This window comes from Candoia aspera, chromosome 2 (genome assembly GCF_035149785.1).
Source record: "Candoia aspera isolate rCanAsp1 chromosome 2, rCanAsp1.hap2, whole genome shotgun sequence".
In the NCBI taxonomy this organism is placed as follows: domain Eukaryota; kingdom Metazoa; phylum Chordata; class Lepidosauria; order Squamata; family Boidae; genus Candoia; species Candoia aspera.
Genome location: NC_086154.1, coordinates 6,552,536 through 6,574,598, shown reverse-complemented (window position 1 = coordinate 6,574,598; position 22,063 = coordinate 6,552,536). Strand labels below are relative to the sequence as shown.

General features: G+C 51.8%; 1 protein-coding gene across 2 annotated transcripts; it reads left to right on the top strand.

Annotated features, from left to right (window-relative positions):
* Window positions 1-636: 636 nt before the first annotated feature.
* On the top strand, window positions 637-19,468 carry LOC134491987 (major histocompatibility complex class I-related gene protein-like). 2 transcript variants are annotated; one of them, XM_063296100.1, is made up of 9 exons: window positions 637-738; window positions 5,753-6,028; window positions 9,334-9,609; window positions 11,029-11,310; window positions 14,782-14,874; window positions 15,416-15,448; window positions 16,186-16,218; window positions 17,767-17,800; window positions 19,053-19,468. In XM_063296100.1, exons 1-8 carry the CDS (start codon window positions 669-671, stop codon window positions 17,784-17,786), a joined length of 1,083 nt encoding a protein of 360 aa, XP_063152170.1. In that variant the 5' UTR covers window positions 637-668; the 3' UTR covers window positions 17,787-17,800; window positions 19,053-19,468. The 2 variants fall into 2 exon arrangements, with proteins under 2 accessions (XP_063152170.1, XP_063152171.1); XM_063296101.1 differs by lacking the exons at window positions 15,416-15,448; window positions 16,186-16,218 and having other exon boundaries at window positions 19,053-19,466.
* The last annotated feature ends 2,595 nt before the right edge of the window (window positions 19,469-22,063 follow it).

Below are 22,063 nucleotides of genomic sequence, written 5' to 3'. Positions count from 1 at the left end.
TGAAAGGGAGGCAGAACCTCACTCCTCTTCCCCACAGGCCCGGCCTAATTTGCACTCTGCACATGCTCGGTGGGAGGCTGACAGCAGAAGAGAGCAGACCGTTCAAGCCCTGGAAAGACCCTCGCATCTTACTCATACTTTGCTCATCACAGGAAGTGTAGGGAATTAGCGCACTTTCTCCCCCCCCCCCCGCGACCTTTTCCCACAGGAAAGGCCCGTCTCCGCCTTCAAGGCGCCGCAAGGGCCGCTGAGCGTTTCTGGCCAGGGCGAAACTTCGCTCGGGGTTTCGGCCCTTCCGCTCCTCCCCGGCTGGGAGGGGCTGCGCGGAGTCGGAAAGGGACGCCCCCCCCACCGGCCCCTGACCTGCCCCCTCCCCCCCCCGCTTTTCCGAGCCCCGCAATTCCGCCCCTCCCCCAAGACTCGGAATTCCCGGAGGGGGTTTTCCCGAACAGAGAGAACTTTCGGTTTCCTTTTCCCGCCTCCCCGGTAGGTTGCGCCTGGCCGCCCGCCTAGCAACCACAGACGGCATCAGAATCCTTTTTTTCTATTGGTTAAGCTTGGCCAATCACGGCTCGCTCTGGATTGTTGCGGTGCGGATCACGCGGAGCGCCCCGTTACTTCCCCGGAACTGGAGGAGGGAGGGGCGCAGGTGGAGGTCTGTGGACAGGATGGCTCTGCGCCCTGCGCCCCCGTTGCTTGTGGGGCTGGTGGCGGTCGCCCTGCTGGAGAGCGGCTTCGGTGAGTCCCTTCGGGGGCGTCGGGGGTTCCAGCCCCTTTTCTGCCGGTGGGAATCCGTCCAGGGAATCTCTCTCTCTCTTCTTCTCCCCCAAAAGATTTCCCCAGAAATAGCATCCCGATTCGGTCCTCTTTCTAGTCCGCTCCCTCTCCCCCTCCTTTCAGAACAGGCCCCAAAGCGTGGGTGGGGCCCTGCTGCCGCTCTACCCCCGCCACGGGGGGCCACTCTGGGAACCGGACAAGGGTCCCCCCTCCAGATGTCAGCCAAGCCTACCTGGGCGCCCCCAAGCGCGCTTCTTTCCGTCCCTCGAAGTGGAGGTTGTCTTAAGGCAGCGTCTCCCGTGACCAGGTCAGGTCCACAAAGCTCTGGCTGCCTTCGCACGACCGCTCAGCTTGGGTCGTATGACCTCCCTTCGGCGGTGGCTTTGCTGCTCTTTCTGGCTTCTGGTGCTGTGAGGACCCGGCCCGTCTCTCGGGTCCGTTCCGTGTATCTGGTGCAGTTGAGTGATCGGGTTAAGGTTGCCGTGTGAATGCGGCAGGCTGAGAGGCAAGGGAGAAGCGCTCCTTGAATCGTCTTCATAAAGAACCTTAATCTTGATTTTCACCTTGTCCTCGATTCTCCCACCCCCGTCCCAAACCCCCATATCCCGCATCCCGGAAATGCTGCTTCACTGGGAAAGTTCTTAAAAATTCAGGGAGATATTCAGAGATACCTCTGGCTTGAAAACAGCCCCTGTCCTTCATACTGATCAGGGGTTGACCACAGAAAATGTTTTTGACATTTTGTATTATGTCATAAAATGTTTTAATAAATGTGCCAAATTTAATTCCCACGGGAGTTATGGGTCCCGGATTTTGGACGCATAAATAAATCCTCTTGAGTTTTACAATCATTTGGGAGGTTAAAGGTTTAACAAAGAGGTCAGTGTTGAAGGACTGGAATGTGATGGCTTTTCCTTGGAGAACAGTTGCAAGTGGAGATCACCTTCTATATTTGGCCTGATTTTATTCTTCTTTTGAACTGCTGTGTGTCAAGAGAAGGTTCTCTCAAGGCATTGCAGCGCCTGATTGGCAATTCCAGGGGATTCTTTTACAGGTTCTGTCCAGGAGTTCTACCCCAGGAAACGTGGTCTGCAAAGCGAAATCCGTCGAACTTAGCTCGAATGTCTCAAACCTTGAGCCGTAAGAGGAGGCAGCAACACCGGCCGCACTTTTTCCCTGCTTTGGTTTTTATCTTTTTCTGGACTGTCTGCAGTTATACCCGATTATGGTCCATACCTGGGAAAATGCTCACATTCCATGAATGTTTCTTAGGCCTAATTTTAAAAGACCAGGCTAAAACCAAAATGCTCGGGAATGCCTGGACGCTTGGCACTAGACACGAGCGGGCGGGATATGCAACGAGTGAGAACAGTCAGTCAGTGAGAGGGGCAAAGCAGGAGTGGATCGCTGAGAGCTTTTGAGGGTTTTGCCCCCCTTAGTCCCTCACTGAACCCGTTTGAGACCCCAGTCCCACTGGGGAAAAGACCCAGAATCCGTAGCTCTGTCTCTCGAGCCTTTGCAGGATTGCATCTTGTGCCCCGTTTCTGGAAAAGGAAGTTTCGCTTGCAGTCCTGCCTGCTCTTGCCACCTCGCCCCTGAGTACGGCAGCTTGCTCTCCTTGGGCCTGGTGCCGAGCGACCAAGAGTTCCCGGGCGTTTGTGGACTCAGCTTGGTCTAGGATGCTCAGTTTCCAGACACCTCAGCCATCCATAGACACACAGAGATAAATCACATTTACGCAGCATTCAAAAGAGACAAAAAGAAAGCTAAGAAGGAAGCAGAAAGACCAGAGGCATCTCTCCAGCAGCCAACGCCCAGAGAAGCAGGGGTTAACACCAGAGAAACAGTCAAGCGGAAAACCAGCAAGGAAGCACCAAGCGGACAAACAGTCAAACAGACAAATCAAGCAGAAAACAACACCCTAATCAAGGAAGAACCCAGGAGGAAACCACCACCACCACCACCAACGTGGGCAGGGCAAGCTCCGGTGTAGAACCAGGGAGCAAACCCCACCCTCACCAGCCCTGATGATTTGGGCTGTGAAACGTCTGCAAGCAAACAGCCAAGCTCAGAGAGCACCGAGGACTCCGGAGCTGAACCCTGAGCTGCACATGTTCTCTCTGGAGCGGCTGGAAAAAGTTTGGAGGTCCCCAGTGATGGCTGTGACCCTCCCCCACCCCTGCTTTCTTTCTTTATTTGTTTAATGGATTTGTTAAGGCTGCCCAGCTCCACAAAGACTCTGGGTGACTTACAACCTATCTGATATATGAAGTTTGAAAAACGCAGCTGAAACAGTGTGACTGCCTGGAGTAAACCAGCCTTCCCCAACATCCAAAATACTTTGTTTCTGATATTTGCCTAATTATTTTTGGTGTCTCCTGGTTGGTGTTTTTAAATTGTGACTTGTACTGGTTTTTATAGTAGTTTTTATGACTTGCTCTTGAATAAAGCAAGGTAAGATTTTGATGATGGTGATGGTGGTGATGATGATTAGTTGTCCCCTCCTGCAAGAAGGATAGGAAAAGCTGGGGTTAAGACGTGATTTGATTTAAAGCTCAGTTCTGATGGATTAAACCAGCTTGAATATTTCAAGTGGCTTGTTTACTGTCTGTGACAACTAATGTCGGCAGGATCAAGGATCACCAAACAAAAGCTGTCATACTTTTGTCATGTTATGTGAGCCGACTCCCTCGAAAAGACCATTATGCTGGGACTGGTCGGTGGTAAAAGAAGAAGGGGCCGCCCCAGGACTCACTGGCTTGACACCATTCCAGGGACACTGGAATGACTTTGATGGAACTAAAGGACGCTGTAAGAGATAGGAAGGCATGGAGAGCATCGATCCACAAAGTGACCGGGAGTTGGACAGGACTGAACGGAGAACCGTACTTCATCGTCCTATTTCCTTTTTTTCGTGGTATAATTCTGTGCTGCTCTTTGGCCGTAACAAAGTTTGTATCCAAACAGATCCAAACAAATAATTCATAAAGTGATGGATTGCAGATTCTGCTTGGATGTTTCAGCAAGAGCTGTTGGACAAGGGAACCCCTTGGCCAGAGTTGGGGCCACCCTTCCCTGGAGAGGCTCAAACGGAGGCCGGGGCCATCGTGGGGGGAAGAGAGAGGCTTTCATTGGGCTCCCGCGCTAAACGGGTTAGACTAGATGACCTCCGTGGCTCTCTTCAACACGCAGAGGCTATGCTTCTGCGTGTCGAGGGTGATTTGCAAAGTGCGGGATTAGCATGGAAGGAGGTGTCATGATCCCGTTGCAAGGCACAAAGAGCCTCACAACGTGGATCATGATCATTAAGGAAAAGGAGAAGGAGATAATTAAAACCGTGCTTAAACCAAGCACCCAAAGCACCCACACCCATGGACTCATATACAGCTGAAAAGAAGGGCTTCAGATAAGCAGTGATAAGCCGCACCTGGTGCCCTGGAGGACACACCGGAACCAAGAGGACAAGGAAAGACTCCGGGAAAACGCCCACGCAGCCATCAAGGAGCCCATCAAGAGGGATTGGGGACAATGAAGGGTGGAGGAGCACGGGACCCCGCAAGAGGGTATAAACAGGGCGCCTCACCACCGCAACCCCGTTCCCGTTTTTCGTTCTGTCAGCCACCATTCCAATAAAGCGGAAATCCTTAATACCTATTAAGTGAGTCCGTGCCTTATTGCGAAGCGAGACTGACCCTGACAGGAGGGCAGCTTCCTGAACATGCCCTGGAAAGTGAACCAAGGGTTTTAGGTCCAGAGCAGCCTTTCTCAACTTTTTGACCCTGGAGGAACCCTCGAAATAGGCCTCGGGGAACCCCTGCACATTCAGGCTCAAATATAGGCCAGAACTTTAAAAATTATTATATCCATTTCATGGGTAGGCCTGTATATATGCATTAACAGCATTCTTAAACTAAAAATAAAGAAGGAAACTTACTTCTTTAATGTGAAGCTGCCCAAAACTGAAATAATTTTTTTAATAATTCATGATCTCCCAGGGAACTCCCAGTGACCTCATGGAACCCTGGTTGAGAAGCCCTGATCTGGAGTCCACCTGGTGCCTTGCAAGAATCTGGGAATGACAGTTTCAGTGCCTGGATTGCATTGCTGAAAGGAAGGAATCTTGGGACAATCAGCAGTGAGATTTTCTGTGGAATGAGGGTGAGCCCCATTCAGTCCTGGGGTCAAAGCCAGTCCCTGCTCAGGGGCCTCAACTCTGGGCCTGGAGGGGGAACCTCCCAGCGGGGGTGTGGTGTGAGCAGGAAGATCCCCGGGGGCTGGAGGCTCCATTCCCGCCCCCTTCGCCCCCCCTTGACTGCCTCATCTCCCTGGCAAGCAGTCTGGGTTTGCCCCCCACCCGAGGGTCCCACGGCCTCTGGCCTCACCCAGGTGCCTCCTTCCCCACTTTCCTCCCCCATTTTATAAAATCTCCCCTCAAATCTGCACCTATTAACAATCCATTTTGGGTTTTTTCAGTGAATGGAAAGTTGGGGTGACCGGGTGGGGTTTCCTGCTGTTCTTGAGCTTCTGGGGGTGGGACCCCCCTCCTTTCTGTGGGGCGAAGGCGGCTTCTGTGGGGCAGAGTCTCCCCAATCCCAGAGAGGGTGGGGGGGAGGCCTCGCTGGAAGGGGGGAGGGAACCATTGGGGGGCAGATGGGGTTTGGGGGTGCTGCTCTCCCTCTGGCCCAGCCTCCCCTCCCCTTCCGCTCTCACCCCCCCAACCTCTCTGCCCCCCAACCCTTCAGGCCCTCCAGAAGCCACCACTTTGCCTCTCGGTCGCTCCCTCTTTCCCCCTTGTCCTTCTGCTCCTCTTCCATCCTCTCTCCCGCCTTTCCCCTTCTTCCTCTGCCCCCCGAGGTCTCCCTGGGATGTCTTCCTCCTCCTCCTTCCTCCCCAGACCTTCAAATTGGGGCCTGCGGTGCCCCATCGGATCCCTCAGCTGAAGCCCCCTAACTCTGCCCCCCTGTTTCCCTCCCAGGCTCCTCCTCGCACTCCGTCAAGTATTTGTTCACCTCCATGTCGGACCCCAGTCAGGGGCTGCCCCACTTTCTTGGTCTGGCGTTCGTGGACGGTCAAGTCTTCATTTCCTACGACAGGAACAAGAGGAAGGCGCAGCCTCGAGTCTCCTGGGTGGAGCAGGTGGGGAAGGAGGACCCCCAGTACTGGGACACTCAGACCCAGATAGCGCGTGGTGTTCAGGAGGATTTCAGAGGAAACCTGGAGAAACTGAGGCGTCGCTACAATCAGAGCGAGGGTGAGTGATGGGTCGGGGGGCTCCTCCTGCCCCACCTTCCCCCCCAGGAGCAGTGGGGAGAAAGGGAGTCCTTCGCAAGGGACAGACGCTTCCACACTTTTTAAAAAGGCTCTTTTAAAAATATTTTTTTTAAAACTTAAGATAATTTTATTAAAGAGCCTCGTGTGGCGTAAAGTGGTAGGCAGTAGTATTGCAGCCGAAACTCTCCCCGCGACCCGAGTTCAATCCCAGCAGAATCTGGATTCTCTCTTGGGTAGCCGGCTCAGGTCGACTCAGCCTTTCATCCTTCCTTCCTTCCGAGGTGGGTAAAATGAGCACCCGGCTTGCTGGGGAAGGTGACGACTGGGGAAGAACGCCTCGCTATAGTCTGCCAAGAAAACGCCACGTCCCCACAAAGGGCCAGACATTACTCTTTTATCTTTTGTGTTTTATCTTTGCCCCATAACAAAAGTTCTCTGTGCAGATTACAGTTACTGAAAACATTTTAAAAGTAAATATATATATACTATATAGCCCAGGAGTGATATAAAATGCGATAAAGAACAGACCAAATCTCCTCTCTGCCCCCCCCCCCACAATTCTCTCCCAGGAGAGACAGAGGGCCTGGCCTTGATGGTTCTCCTTCTGGGGGGGAGGAAGGGAATGGCAGGTCCCCCCCCCCCACATCCACAGAAGGCAGGTGGGTCCCAAGAAGGTCTTGGTGGAAGCTGGTTGTCTGTCTCCTTCTGTCTGTCTCCCCCCCCCCCAGAGAAAAGAGGGACCAAGTGTGGATTCAGGATCCCCCCCGGCTCCCCCCATCCCAGGAGAAGCGTTTCTGGCACCCCCTTTCTGCAGGGGCGAGGGGGGCCCAAAGGCCAGAACCCTCTTCTCTGCCTCCGGTTGGAAGAATTGGGCAGGGAGGCCAAGTGGGGCTGAGGTTCATGAATGGGGCGCAGGACCCCTCCCGGCATCTGTCCCATCTTGTGAGGAGGACAGAAAGGAAAGAAACCCCCATTTGGGGCCTTCCTGAGCTGGTCGGAGCTGCCGGGGCTCCCCAGCCTTGGTCCATCAGGGCTGGACTCCTGCACTCCCCTCTCGGTGGGGCTGCCCTTAAGGGGGGAAGCCCTTCCTCAGCAGCCCCTCCTTCTGCCATCTTTGGGGGCACAAGATTCCCTTTAAAGGAACCTTATTTAAGTGAGGGTCTCCCCAGATCCCTTCTAGGTCCCCTCCCAGCCTCTGAGGGGAACAGAGCTCCACCTGGTGGAGAAAGGAGGAAGGAGCCCAGCCAGGTGATGGGAAGCCCAGAAGATTTGGGGCGCCATCTGAGTCTGTCCAAGTGGAGGACAGAAGGACCTAAGCAAGGCCCTGCTGGATCAGACCCCAGGCTCAGCCAGCTGCTCTCCCAGTGGCCCACCACCATCACCAGTGGATGCACACTGTGTCGACCCCCTGATTGAACTGTTTACCGTTAGTCCACAATCCCCTCATTTGAGACAGCCAGCTCTGATCCCACTCGCTTATAGGAGCAGGTAGGATTTTTGGCCCCGGGGGCATCCCATCGGCCAACCTCTACAGTTTGGATGCCCACCCCCCGCGTGTGCAGAGAACCTCGGGGGCTCTTCGCAGTCCCTTGGTGTTTCTACCACTCTGGACCATTTAGTGTCCTCAGCAAATTCCACTCATCACGCCCGATTCCAGATCCTTTAGAAATCTATTAAAAAGAACCGGTCCTAGGACAAAACCCTGGGAAACCCACAAGAGGAGCTGCGCTTTTATTCCTTGGCTGCTACGCTTACTGAGAAGTCTTTGATAAGGGACTTTATCGAAGACTTTTTGAAAACAGCAGTAGACGATGTCTACTGGCCAGTCTTATCCTCATGGTTATTACCACCCTCAAAAACTCTAGTAGATTCGTTAGAAAAGGACCTTCCGTTAGTGGCGCCATGTTGGGTATCCTTGAGCAAGGCCTGTGTCTCCAGATGTTTAGCAATTCCGTCTTTAATAGCAGTGCCCACTATCTTCCCTGGAACAGATGTTAAGCGCACAGGATGCTTAATGTTCTGGAATGTTCTGTTGTCACCCTGAGCCCTTCTTTAACATCGGAGTTACGTTGGCTACCTTCCATCCTTAACTATGGAGGCTGAGTGTACAGACGGGTTGCATATTTTAATGAGAAAGTCCCCAATCTCAGCTCTGAGCTCCTTCCCAACCCTTGGGTGATACCACCGGGGCCTGGTGGTCTGCTGAGGCTCAGCGGTTCAGTGAGGCTGAACGCTGCTTCCCTCGTCACTGCTCTCTGGCTCAGCTCGTCTGATTCCCTTCCTGAGAACGGGAGGAAAGGCTCAGGGATTCCCCCAGTTTCCTCCTGGGAAGGAGAAAAGAAGACCCAGCCGAAGGAGAGATGCAGACGGTGGAGATACAGAAATTCAAAGGGGGACCTGCAGTAGAAGCCTAGGGAGAAAAGTTGAGTGAGCCCCCTGGGGGGCTTTCAGCCAGTCCCACCCTCTCAGCCCAGCCTATTTTCCCTTCGATTGGTACCAATCAATTTGAACTTCCAAATCCCTTTAAAACGTCAAGAACGCTTTGGATGCGCAAATGAAATTGGGCCGCTTGCTACTGTTCCTAAGGAAAATATTTCTTTGTGGCCATGCAAGTCTTCATTACCACATTGCACTAACCCATGGTTTGTTTCTGGTTAGCACAAGTGGGAACCCTGGACCCTTTTCCTTTAGGTCTAGGAGGGTCCCCCTTTTGGGGGGCAATGGAGGGGCAGAGGCTGGGGACCCCTTACCATCCCCCCTTCCTTTGCGGAGCAGAGGAACTGGGGAAGGGCCCTCAGTTGGCTTCTCTCTGGGGAAAAGGAGGTTGTGGGAACTGGACCCTATAAAATTCTTTTGGGGGGGAACGAGACCCCCCCCTCCTGGGCGTGTATGAATGCAAAACTCTCAGTGGGGGTCTGATCAGGGGACCCCCAGGCAGATGTGGGGCTTTTCCTGAGGAAGAAGCTTCTGAGGAGCCTCTCTGGGAGGGGCTTGTCATGGGGGTGGGGGGTCCCCTCTGCCCCTCGCCCCCCTTCCGGCCATTTGTCCCCCCGTTGAGCCTCCAGATGGAGGACTTTGGGCTCTACGGATCCAGGGCAAAGATGGCGCTGCTTGTCCCGCCTCGTGCCCAGAGGGAGACTTTGGGGAGGGAGGAGATGGAGGGAGACGTGGGGGGTCCCGGGTGGGGGGCAGCCGGTCTGGAGACCCTCAAAGTGTGATTTGGGGCAGGGAGGGGGGGTGTCTCTCCTGAGGACTCCTCAAACCATCTTCCTGTCCCTCTTTCAGGCCATCACACAGTGCAAATGATGGTTGGCTGTGAGCTCAGAGGAGACGGGAGCAAAGGAGGGTTTTGGAAGTATGGCTACGACGGGAGGACCTTCATGACCTTTGACAAGGAGACCCTCACCTGGGTGGCTCCCGACCCCCAGGCCCGGATGAGCCAGAGGAAATGGGACGCTATTCCAGGATATAATCAGCAAAAGAAGGCCTACCTGGAGGAAATCTGCATTGAGGGGCTGGGGAAGTACCTGTCCTACGGGAAGGAGACGCTGCTGAGGACAGGTGAGCCTCTGGTCCCAGGCCAACTCTCCTCCTCCCTGGCCGGTTTCTTGCACGCATTCGGCCCCCTTTGGGTCCCTGGTCCTCAAGGGAGGGAATCCCCCTCCTCCCCTCCCAGCAGCTCTCCAGGACGCCGGAAGAAGCTCTCTTTGGTTCCCCTTGCCAGGCAGCCCTTAAAGGGGGCAGGAAACACCACCTCTGCCCCCCAAGCCGCAGGTGGGGCAGGCCAGAATCCAGGGCCTGGTGGGGTCTGTGTGGATCAGGCAGCAGAAGCACTTCGGGGTGTCCTGTGCATAGCCCATGATGAGGCCACAGGGCCCCTTGGGGCTCTTCAGCAAAACCCCCTTTAGCCAAAGAGTGGCCACGTGTGACTCATGGCCTTGATTCCCTCCCAGCCACTCTCCTTCCCTCCACATCCCACAGGGGGCTCCCTCCCTCCCTGGCCACTGGCAGTGCACCTCCCACCCCCACCACTAGGGGGCACCTCTTCCGCCAGTGATAGGACATCATCAGTGCCCACACTTGGGCAAAAAAGACCAAGGGTGAGGGGTGTTTATTTCCCAAGGGGGAAAAAAATCCAAGGATTCTGTGGCTCTTTCTCTTAAACCTCAAATGTGTCCTTTAACTCTGACTTAGTGACTCCCCCCCTCAAAACAACCCCCTCCCCATCTTTAGGAACAGTCCTTCCCCCCACAGGGCTTCCAGGTCACATTAGAATATTCTTCCCCTTTTTTTTCCTGTGAGTTTGTTGTTATTTTCCCCTCAAGACCACCCCTCCCCCTGCAGCTCCACCCCTTCTCTGGGCTCCTTGATTCCTCCGGGATCCACTGGGTGAGATCAGGCTCCATGGGGGAATCCCCCCACCATCGCCAGCAACCCCTCCCTGCCCTAGGAGTGCTGGCTCTCTCCTCCGTTGCATCCCCTCTCTCTGCCTGCTTTCAAGAGACAGAATAGTTTTTCTGTGCGGATTCCAAAATTTTGGTTGTGTCTCTTGGAAAGAGGCCTGGAGCAGCCTAAGATCTGGGGGAGCGGAAGAGGGCCCAAAAGGGAGGGAGAAACCTCTGTGTTGTTTCTCTGAAAGGGGACTTAGAAGACCAGCTCCAGAATCCCTCCCCCGAAGGGAACAGCCCAAGATCCGTCAGAGTTCAAAGCAGTTCCTGTGGAATTTCCTTGGACCCTCAATTTGCTGCCGGAGGTTTTTCAGACTGAGTCCCTGGAAGGGCTCAAAATCAGGAGTCCTTGTGGCTGAGCATTTCCAGATTTGGAGCATGTCCTAAAACTCTCGGAGGCGCTGCGGGTGTGGAGTGTTAAATCCCTGCATTACAACTAAGTAGTGGGAGCTTTCCTGCCCGTCAGGTTTCTCCTCCACCTTCCAGGCTCAGGAGGGGCTCGGAGTTAATTCCGGCCGTGCCGTTTCTGCAGAGACCCCGGTGGTGACGGTGAGCAGCAGGACGGAGGCCGACGATGGGATGGAGACGCACGTCTGCCGGGTCCACGGCTTCTACCCCGAGGAGATCGACGCCTCCTGGAGGAGGGACGGGGAGGCCTGGCTGCAGGACACCCTCCGTGGCTCTGTGGCCCCCAACGCGGACGGGACCTTCCACTACTGGCTCAGCATCCGGATCGATCCCAAGGAGAGAGGCCGCTATCGGTGCCATGTGGAGCATGACGGCCTGCAGGAGCCTGTGGACGTGGCCGTGAAGGGTGAGAGGCGGCAGGGAGGGAAAGGCTTGGCTCTTTTTCAGGCTGGAGGATTGTGGGAGAGAAGTGTGACCCCAGCTGTGTCCAGATGTGAGCTCACTTGAGCTCTAATCAATTGTTTTTTCCCTTTTTTGAGGTTTGTGGACCTGCAGGGAATGGGCCAGAGAACTGGCTTCTGCTTATTTAAAGGAAGCAACAGAATCCCATCAGAATAGTTGGCCAATCCTGATGAAATGGACTTAGATCCTCTCTTAGCCTCCGTCCCTCCCCTGTTTGCAGCCTCCAGCAGAGGAGCAGCAGAAACAGATTTTCTTTTATTTAGAAGTCCTAAAATTTTGTTTTTGTTGTTGTTGATCAGAATGAAATAGAAAACAGATAGATCAAGTGATCTCTAAAAGAAGATAGGGTCATCTGGATGTTTCGTGGGATTAAATTTTTGTGGCAAATTAGGCCTTTTGTCTAGTGAGAGCTCCCTCTGGAGGCAGCCCAAAGCTGCTTCATCTTCATTAAATGAGGTTGGATGGCCCAGCAATTAAGGGGATCCACAGCTGGCTTGAAAATGTTCCTCAAGGTGTGCCCAGTGATGGTTCCTCATCAGGTTGAAGATGTCAAATGGGGTGCCAGAAGAATCAGCCCTGCGTCCTCTGTTCTTCAACGTTCCCTTTAATGCCTTGGAGGAATAGGTAGAACCAATAGTTCTCAAATTCCCAGGGATCTAAAGCTGGCTGAGTGAGCTCATATCCTCAAAGAAAGAAGTCAAATTCAGAATGGACTGCGGGTAACAGAATGAAATTGAAGAGAGACTAGAAAGAAAAGAGTGTCCAGGAAGGATGGGAAACCTCAAATGAGATTCTGTGATGGGAGGTGTCTGTGAAGGGGGAGGCGATGTGATGGACTTCAGTGGCACTGCTGGTTCTCAGGAAGGAGGGGGCACATTCCGAGGAGGGGAGCAGGATAGGAGGAAACATGATCCAGAGCTAGAATGTGGGAAGCCTTTATTTCTTTGTTTACGTTTTAAATTAATGTTATTTATGTCTCCAATTTGTAATACTGCCCATCTCCCCCCTAATAATTTGGAAGTTGTAGTTGAGTCAAAATAGTCCCGCCCTAGAGCCTTCCCAGGTTATTTCCCCTCAGGTTAGGTAGGGTAGCTTTAGTCTGGCAAGACTGATGTCAGGCCCAGCCCACGAACAACAGAGGATCAATCCAACCAAACTTCAGTTCTTTATTTGCTCACACAGTTAGGGCAGAACCTTGCCAGACTAAAGCTACCCTACCTAACCTGAGGGGAAATAGCCTGGGAAGGCTCTAGGGCGGGGCTGTTCTGAACCTCTTGGTCTTCCCACGTCCCAGCTCTGGACTGTGTTTCCTCCTATCCTGCTGCCCTCCTCGGAATGCGCCCCCTCCTTCCTGAGAGCCAGCAGTGCTGCTGAAGTCCATCACTTACACGTATTAAAGGCACAATCCCGTGTGTCTGAATACCTTAATGGAATACTTTAAGCAGGTGGTTAGACTAGATGGCCTCTTAGGTTCCTTCCTTCCAGCTGTATGATTCTACAGGTAGTCCCTGCTTAACAACCATTCTTTTAGTGATGGTTCAGACTTACAACAGTGCTTGAAAAATTGACTTATGACTGGTCCTCACACTTATGAATGTCAGTGTCCCCACGGTCAGATGGTCACAATTTGGCCACTGCAAAAAAGTCATAAAATTGGGTCGGATTTGCTTAATGACTGCTTCGCTTAGCAACCTAAATTCAATTCCAACTGTGGTCATTAAGCGAGGACTACCTGTAAGTGCAATGTTCTTTACGTAGGAAACAAGAATCAAAGGTGCAAGTATTGGGTGGGGGATACTTGGCTTGCTAAAAAGATTTTGTGATCGGGATTGATTGGAGACTGAATATGAGCCAGGAGCATAAAGTCCCTTCAAAGAAGGCATCTGTGATTTTAGGCTACATCAAACAGACTGTAACTTCCAAAGGATGAGGGTGATTTTCTCACTGTCTTCTGCTAGGATCAGAGCCCGCCTCAAGGACAACGTCCAGTTCTGGGGAACACCCCTTAATACAGATTCAGAGCAACTGGAAAAGGTTCCCAGGAGAGCAGCAAGGCTGATCGGGGACTAGAACCCGAATCCTCTGTAGGGGGATAGAAGGAGCTCCGCGTGACTAGCCTTGACCAACGGGTGCTGGTGGTGGTGGGGTTTGTGACAGCATCTTTCGAATAAGCAGAGGGCTGCCACCTAGAAGACAGGCAAGGTCCGTCGCCCTCGTTCCTGAAGGCAGGGCGTGGATTTGAATGACAGGGAGGCCTTCCCTGGGGTCCTCCCCCTAACCCCGGGGTGGGTGTGAGACAAGAGGATTCCCACCTCCTGGGCTGCCTTCCTGGCACTTGAAAGCTCCAGATGCCAAGACTGGAACCGTTTCTGTTCAGCCACTTCCTGGCCAGTCGACAGAGTGCAGAAGCGAGGATTCATGTGATGATTCCAGATGTTAAATCGGTTCTTAAATCCTAACCTTAGAAATCCTCAATACAATCCATTTAGGATGTACTGTAGAAGAATTCTTTATCAGGAATAAGTAACTTGGGGAAAGAAAGAACATGAAACCTAGGCAAAGCCCTGAATGAGGCTTTCCCACCTCCACCTTTGAATTAAACATTTTCCCCCTCGCTCTGATGAGATCATCCCACAGATTATCTTTTCCACTCGTCCTCAGGCCCCTCCCAGCCAGCTCACCTTCCCAGACACAGCACAGGCAGGACTTCTCCCCCTGCCTCTGCTGGGGTGTTGCCCCTCCGCCTCCTGCACAGACTCACTGGTGCTGCCTCGTGTCTTGCCTGCCACCCTCTCTCTGAACCCCTATATACAAATCCATGGCAGGGCTTCGTAGTTCGGTGAACCCTGACCATCCCTTTCTTTTCCTCCGGGGAACAGAGCAGTCTTACGAGAGATGAGCCAAATGAGACTGTCTCTTTAAAAAAAAGACACATGATATAAACCCTTTTGCTTTAAATAATAAAATGCAAAGATTCAAGCTTAAGAAAAAAAGCTAGCATGCAGAGCTGCCCAATTCTGCTCAAATTCATGACATAATGGGGCAGCTGATAAAAAGAACAAAAACGTTTTTAAGGTTTCACTAATTTTGTTTATATTATTGTGTTGTTGAATTTATTTTTGTTAACCTGATGAGAGTCACAAGGTTGCAAACAGCTGCTTTTGAGCTGAAGAGCTAAAGGTGAATGTCGGCTGCCTTCGTGCTGGGCTGGTGGGAGACCAAGGCAGAGTCACGAGGACACGTCCGCTAACCGTGGTTAGCAGGGTGTCTTCAGTTAGAGGGACGTGAGGATGAGCCCTGAGTCTTCTTAACTTGGGCGATTCCCAGTAGTCCCTTGGCTGCGTTAGGTCTCTCCCTGACTTGGAACGATGGTTTGGGGTTCTCCTTCAATCCTCTGCTCTTTCTCCCAATTCAGTTCCGGAATCCAACCTGGGGCTCATCATCATCGGCTGCGTTGTGGCTGCTCTTCTCCTGGTGTCTGCGATTGCTGGGATCTTGGTATTTCTCAGTAAGTGTCCCACCTTTGCTGGGTGGCTGTGAAGGGAGAGGGGGAGACTCCTCCCCAGTCCCCCCCTTTGGGGAGCTTCTTCTGGGCTCCCTTTTCCCTGTTTTCCCAGCCCTCTTTGGGAGCATCCGAAATCTCGGCCTCTTGCTGGGACTCCAGTCTCGACTCAGCTGAGTCTGCGGTTTGGACAGTCCTGCCTTCTTCTGGCTGGGAAGAGGCATCGCGGTTCCGTCCCTTTCAAAGGCTTTGGTCAAAAAGCAGCAGAGAAGGATTTCAGTAAAAATCCTCCTCCTCTCCCAGCTGTTGCTGCTGCTTTCCCCATTTCCCTCCATCCCTCCCAGAGGTAGCAGGTCTCTCTTGGGGCAAGTCAGGGGATACATTTGCATTTTGAAGCTCTTTCTGTGTCTGTTCAAAGTAGTTGCCAGGAGAGGTTGTGACTAAACAACTGTGAAAACATCTCCTGGGGCTTTTCCTCCTGCAGAGGGAGAGGTTGGATGATCTCTGGTGGATTATTCTTAGCTTTGACTGAGCTTTTTCCTTGCAGAGATACGTCAAGATGGCTACAAGGGAGCATCAAGTTAGTGATTTGTCCTCTTTCCCTCTTATCTCCAAGTCAGAGCGGGAATCAGAGGCAGCCTCAGTTGAGGGGTTTGTGTGTCTTTGTGTCTAAACACAAAAGCAGCTCATGAAGCTGCAGAGTTGTGCTACCTTCCTCTTCCCCCCAAGAACCAAGCTGGGGGAGGTGGGTCCCCTTTAATTCCAGCCAGGCTGTTCTTGGGAGTGGAGACCCCAAGGAGGAACATCTGGGACACGGAAGGCTCAGGAAGGTGAGAAGACCCGGCTGGGCGGAAGGTCCATCTGACTGAGAGGCTCTTCTGTTTTCTATGTATGCGGAAAGGAAAGGCTTGGCCATAATCTGGTCAGGAAGCTCCGTAAAAAGTAGTGAACCCAGAAGGAATTGAGGAGAAAAGGAGCCTTGGCAGGTGCCAGCTGGGTCTCCTCTTGGTCTGCCACCACAAGGCTCACCAAGTATGAACTGGTGGGAAAAAGGAGCTTTGGAGCCATCTGTGTCCTCCCCCCAGCAGCACCCTGTGGCTGTAGAATGGCTGAAGTATTGCTCTATTGAAAGGAGATATATAAATGTTAAGAATTCTTTCCTATGTCTCTTAGATAAAGCAGTGTGGTTGAAACTCTTGTCATTGTGTGCCTGTGTGTGTGTGTGTGTGTGTGTGTGTCAGAAAGGGGCTGAGTTTCTACAGCTCTTCCTGTCCAGCCAAGAGACTGACCTCCTTCCTCCTTTTCTCTCTTTTCCAGCAAGTGACAAAGGATCCGACAGTTCAGGCCGGGGTAAGCCGGGGGGAGCCGCTCTGCCTCTTAGCAAGAGTGCTGGGGGGGGGTGAAAAGAGGGAGAGCCCCCCCAGGTGTGAAAGGGCCCCCTAATACCCGCTCCCTGTGTTCCCTCTGGGTCTGGTTCTGGGGAAACGAGGATTTATTTGGATAGAATTGGAACAAGGATAGATAAATCTACTGAGATTTAAATCAATATTGTTGCCCTTTCTGTGGACACTTTTTCGCCGAGTGTAATATCTTAAACGTGGGTGGGAGAATTACGTTGTTTCTCCTGTTTATTAGATGGCAAGTTGTTCTTGCACAATTAAAATTATTTTACATCGTTCTATGAACAGAAAGTGTAGGATTGGAAAAGTGGTTTTTCATTAAAGAGGGGCTTAAGGGAAACTACTGATTTTTTTGCCTTTGTCCCAAGGAGTTATCCAAGTCTCCTTTTTCCTCCCATTTTAATAATTTTGTTCTCCCTTTTTCCTTGTTCCTCCTTTTACTCTGTACAAAATCAGGTTCCCTTTTTCCCCATTTCCTCTCTTTTCCTTGATTTCTAACAGTTGTTAGAAGGAATTCTTACCAGGGTTTGTCTGGGGCTGGGCATGAAAAGATGCAGGCAGTTGCTGGAACAGAGGTTGAACGTTTATTTCCCAAGAGCATGTACAGAGTGCAGAGTATGCTGGTTGGAAGGTGGCCACACCTGTATTTTGCCCACAAGCCCTTTATATAGGAGAGCTTGGCTGCTGCTATGCAAAGGTGTTCCTGCCCCCTAGGAACTTGAGGAAAGTGCAGTTTACCCGATTTCGGAGAGGGGGCGCTCTGTGGTTTGGCCCCCTGCTCTCGGTGCTTCCTGTCCCGATGTCTGGGTTCCCTGCGGCTTTGTCTACTAGCTTGGAATGTTCTCCTTGGAGGGAATCTTTTGTGGTTGGATTATGGAGATCTGTTGGGCTGGGGAAGAAGGTCTCCCGGAATGGGCTCTGCTGAAATCTGTGAATGAGCAGCCTTTTGTGTCCCAAGGTTTCTGATTGAATCGGAAGGGAATCCTTTGTTTAAACAGTTGGGCTTCCTTTTACATATTAATATCTGGCATCTCCTTTTTGCATCAAACGCTTTCTATTTTGTAACCTTTAACCCTTTACCTTGCTCAAGGAGAAGGCAGTATTGCAGGGAGACAACATGGAGGGCAGGGGGAGGTCTTACTTCCTTCCAACACAGTTACAAAATTCACTTTCCTCCCACTGCTTTGTTCCTGCACAGGAGAACGGGAAACTCTCTCCCTGTTGGATTTCCAGCCTCACATTCAGGCAGGGGAGGCAGCCCAGAGCCTGCGTGGCAGAGCCTGGCCCCCCTTGGAGCAAAGAGCCCCCAGCTCTGGGGTGGGAAATCGGGAAACCGCCAGAAGCGCCCTGAGCCCCAGTGGTTAGAGCCTGTTCTGGCAGCACAGCCTGGTCTCCTCCGAGGGTCCCTGAAGCTGCGGAGGCTGAAGAGAGAGAGGCCTCCTCCTCAGAGGACCAGGACAGGGGAGGGACTCACTCTTTGTCTTTCTCTCCAATGCAGGGAGCAAGGAGGCCATTTAGCAGCACCCTCGCAGGTGAGTGGCCCCGGTGGGGGCTGGATTGGGGGGAAGTGGGGGGCTTTCAGGTCAAGGGACCCATCGATGGTGAAGATCCTTTGGGGAACCCCTCTTCTCTCTCCGGCTCATCTGCAGCATTGAAGGAGGAGTTTGCGGGAGGGGCTCTGGGGCGTGGCCTGCCTGTCCCCCTCCTCCCAGGGTTCCTTCTGCTGGGAGAGGCTGGGCTGCTTCCACTTTCCCTCCCTGACTTTAAAGGAAATGGTGGGTGACAGCAGCTGGGAACGCTCCCTGTTGCTGGGGAGGAAGGCACCCTGTCCTCCCCCTCGTCTCCCGGAAGGGCCCCCCCCACAGCAGGAGGCGGTGCTGGCCATGCTGCAGGGCCCAGACCGGGGCCCCTCCCTTGATCTGATTGTCTTGCATGCACAAGGCTCAGAGACCTGCAGAGATCAGAGGGTCCCCAGTGCAAGGGGGAGGGGAGGGGAGGGAGGGAGCAGCAGAGGACTTCCTGAATGTCCTCCACTCATGGATGGAGAGGAGACGTCTCTCCTTTCCCTGTGTCCATCTGGGAATCCAACCCTCCGGATGCTGAAGGAAGACCTGGGCTCTCTGGAGGCCGTGAAACCTGTTGCACTCGGCTCTTAAAGGTAAAGGTAAAGGTTTCCCTTGACGTAAAGTCCAGTCGTGTCCGACTCTAGGGGACGATGCTCATCTCCGTTTCAAAGCCTTGGAGCCGGCGTTGTCATAGACACTTCCGGGTCATGTGGCCAGCATGACTCACGGAACGCCGTTACCTTCCCGCCGAAGCGGTACCAATTAATCTACTCACATTTGCATGTTTTCGAACTGCTTGGTGTGCAGAAGCTGGGACGAGCAACGGGAGCTCACCCCGCCGCGCGGTTTCGAACCGCCGACCTTCCGATCGACAGCTCAGCGGTTTAACCCGCAGCGCCACCTCGGCTCTTAGGGCAAAATAATTGGACTAAAATTGGATTTTGTGTATTTGAGGGGGGGCATCTATACTGTTTATAATTTGTGAAGGGGGTTCCCCCCGCCCGCCTCCAGCAGCCATTCACAGCCCTGCCCATCCCCTCCTGTAACTCAGACAATCCCACCCAGCAGATTCCATCTCCCTCTCCCTCTCTTGAGGCAGCTGATTCTGCTCCTTCCCTTGACGATCAGCACTTTTGCTCCAGCCTGGACTCTGGGCTTTCTCATCTTGGCTTCCTCTCAAACTGACCCCCCTGATTTTTCCTCCCTCCTTGTACAGTAGCAGAACTTTGGGGCTGCCGATTCCCACCCTAAGGAGAGAGGAAGGAAGAGCGACCGACCTTCTTCCGAATTACGCTGTTCTCTCAGGAGGACCTCTTCAGGCCCTCCCAGCCGGCTGTAACTAGGAAGTATTTTGGGTGTTTCATGATTGCCGTGATGCAGATTTTTGTCTGGGATGATCAGGGTTTTTTCATCTGAAGGAGGAATTCTAGGGCCTCCCCTGAAAAGGAAATGTAGTTGATTCATCTGGAGAAGGAAAGAAGGCCTTGCTCTTATATGTAGAATAAAGGCCTTGCAAGAAAAACCATCTTGGAAGGGACCATCTCTCCACTGATGGGAAGGGAAAATGCCTCTTTCAGCTGCTCATTCAGAAGTGCGCTTTGAACGCTTGGTATATGTCATCAGGGAAATTGTCCTGAATGTATAAAGGTACTTCAAATTTATGTTGGAAATGTGAACAACAGGAAGGGACATTGTTATCCTGTTTGGGGGACATGTAAAAAAGCTAGAAAGTTTTGGTTACAAATACATATATTAATTCAGAGGACCTTAAAAACTTAGATACAATTGAAATGGAGTCTTTTCTTTTGGGATTGATGGACAAACAGCTGGGAAAAAGTCATGGTTCTTCGTATTTATATGTGATAACTGCAGCAAGATTATTATATGCACAATGGTGGAAAGATTTGGCACTACCCACAACGGAGGAACGGTTGGTGAAGATGATGGAATTTGCCGAGATGGCTAAACTGGCTTCCTTGGTTAGAGAAAAGACAGTATCTGTTATGAGTACTGATGGTGAGCAGGAGGGGGCCTCTATCCAGGGGGGAAAACGCATGCGTAGTACGGAGGAGTTAAGAGGCGATTCAAAGAGACACAGAACAGACCCGCCTCGACTTTTGGGGTTTACCCGTCTGGGTTTTCTCACGCTTCTTCAGTTTGTTAGGATTTTCTGTCTAATGTAGCAGTAATAAACACTAGAGACCTATTCCTCATCTCTGCGTGATTCCTGACTGTTAGGACAGTATCTACGTTTATGGCTGACTGGAAACTCTTACAGACTTTTTGCTTGAAACAGAAAAAATGAACTTACGATTTGTGGTTTTGATGATTAGGAAAAATTGATAATAGAAAAAGAGAGAGTTTCTTTTTGTAACCATAGAGTAAGAGGTAATTTTGCATTCGTACCTAGAATGGGTGTAAAGAAAATCGAAAGCTGCTACTGTCTATTTTCATTTTTTCTTTTTGCACTTTTGTCTTTTTCTTTGTTTTCTCCCTTTCCTTTCTTACCTTTATATTATATGTTAGTTTTTATCTTCTTTTCAAAATTCTTAATAAAAATTATATGGAAAAAAAGTGTGTGTTGAGATTTTTTCCATAAAAAATAGTTAACTTTTAAAAAATTAATCTGTTGTCCAATTAATTGGATTATATATTTGATTATCCAAAAGTTTAACAAATAATCAGTATACCAACTGGAAATCATACACTGTTCTAGGCTAATTTAGAAAACTGGAACATGAGAGCAGCGGTGCAGCCAGGCTGCTTCCCTCCTAACCACTGCCGTTTCCTAGATTTTGGGGGGATGATTTTGATTCATCAGATTAATTGTTCAGCTTTGCACGGTCAAGAAAGCAAATACATCTCTTTGAAATTGCAGTTTCCTGTAGAATATTGTTAATAAGCATTCAAGTATTTCTTGCCCTCTTTGAATAACCCTGGTGGCTCAGTCATTTGAGATTCTGCTTTATGTAGCGTTTCTTTACCGCACATATTGTAAGGTTGCCAGAATTGTTTGCTGAAAATAAATGGTTTTGTTTTCCTCTCTCCTCAGTTACTGCCTGTTTGGGGAGGTTGGAAATGGGGGGGATTTTACCCACTCTGTTGATCAGAGACCCCGATTCCACTTTGAGGGGTGGGAAGTGGGGGAACCGGGGTGAACTTGGAAGGGGCGAGAACTGGGGTGGCTCCCGTCTGCTCTGTTGGGGAGGAGGCTGACCCTTTGCTCCTGTGTCCAGATGTTTCTCTCGCATCACCAGTTGATCTTCTGCAAAATGGCCGTCTGGTTTTGGCTTGGTGGCTGCAGCAACGGAGGGTGCGTTTCCTCAGATCCACCTCTGCCTCGGGCGGTGACCAAGTGACGGGTCTTCGAGCCTCATCAACCGGCATGTTGGGGAATGGAGTTCACTGGCCGGCCACCGCCATCCTGGTCGCCTTGCGGAAGGGCAGATTCCCAGGCTCTCCTGTTTCTGAGGGATCCCACTCTGCTCTTCAAGTGCCCCATATGACACTGTGGCCCCAAAGCGGGGAGACCCTTGATTTACGGGAAGGACTCCCCCATTTTACAGTGGATGCTTTGGGGGCAAGGAGGAGTGAAAAGGCTGGGGCCTTTCATCCCCATTCCCTTTGGGCTTCCCAGATGCCCTCAAGAGCTGGCCATCTTTGAGAGCCTAAAAAGCAGACCTCAAGGCATTTTGTGAGGATTCAATAGATATTTGAGCCTCTTCTACTGATTCAAAACTTTTAGAATATTTATTTATTTATTAAACATGCAGTATATGACCGCCCAGCTCACCTAAGCCACTTTCAGCAGCCAACACAATAAAAACATCAAGAACAGGAGACAATACGTGCAATACCCAAAAGAAAAATGGGTACCAAGGATAAACCAGTCAGCCACAAATCCATGCAGCTCATGGGCTTAGCTGCCTCCTGACCCGCATGTCTGAAAGGAAAGCCAGATCTTTACGAAAGACCAGCAGGGTTCAGTCTAATCTAACTTCAAATGGGAGAATGCTCCAGGGGGCAGAGTGGGCAAACCCAGGGGGGCCCACCGCTGCCCACCGCTGCATTCCGGCCCAGTTGTAACTTCAGGGTGGTCTTCAAGGGCAGCCCCATGTAAAGCCCATCACAGTCACCCAAACGGCCTTTGGAGAGCTTTCAAGAAGACAGCCTCAGCTTCCGAAGGGAGCCTCGTGGAGGGGGAGAGGCTGGGCCCGAAAAGGAGTCAGC

Bases quoted from the DNA above. Each gene is read 5' to 3' on its own strand.
- LOC134491987 (XM_063296100.1), top strand. From the start codon at position 669: ATGGCTCTGCGCCCTGCGCCCCCGTTGCTTGTGGGGCTGGTGGCGGTC. The intron at 6,029-9,333 runs GTGAGTGATGGG...TCCCTCTTTCAG, and splicing joins TCGCTACAATCAGAGCGAGG to GCCATCACACAGTGCAAATG. The intron at 16,219-17,766 runs GTAAGCCGGGGG...TCTCCAATGCAG, and splicing joins ATCCGACAGTTCAGGCCGGG to GGAGCAAGGAGGCCATTTAG.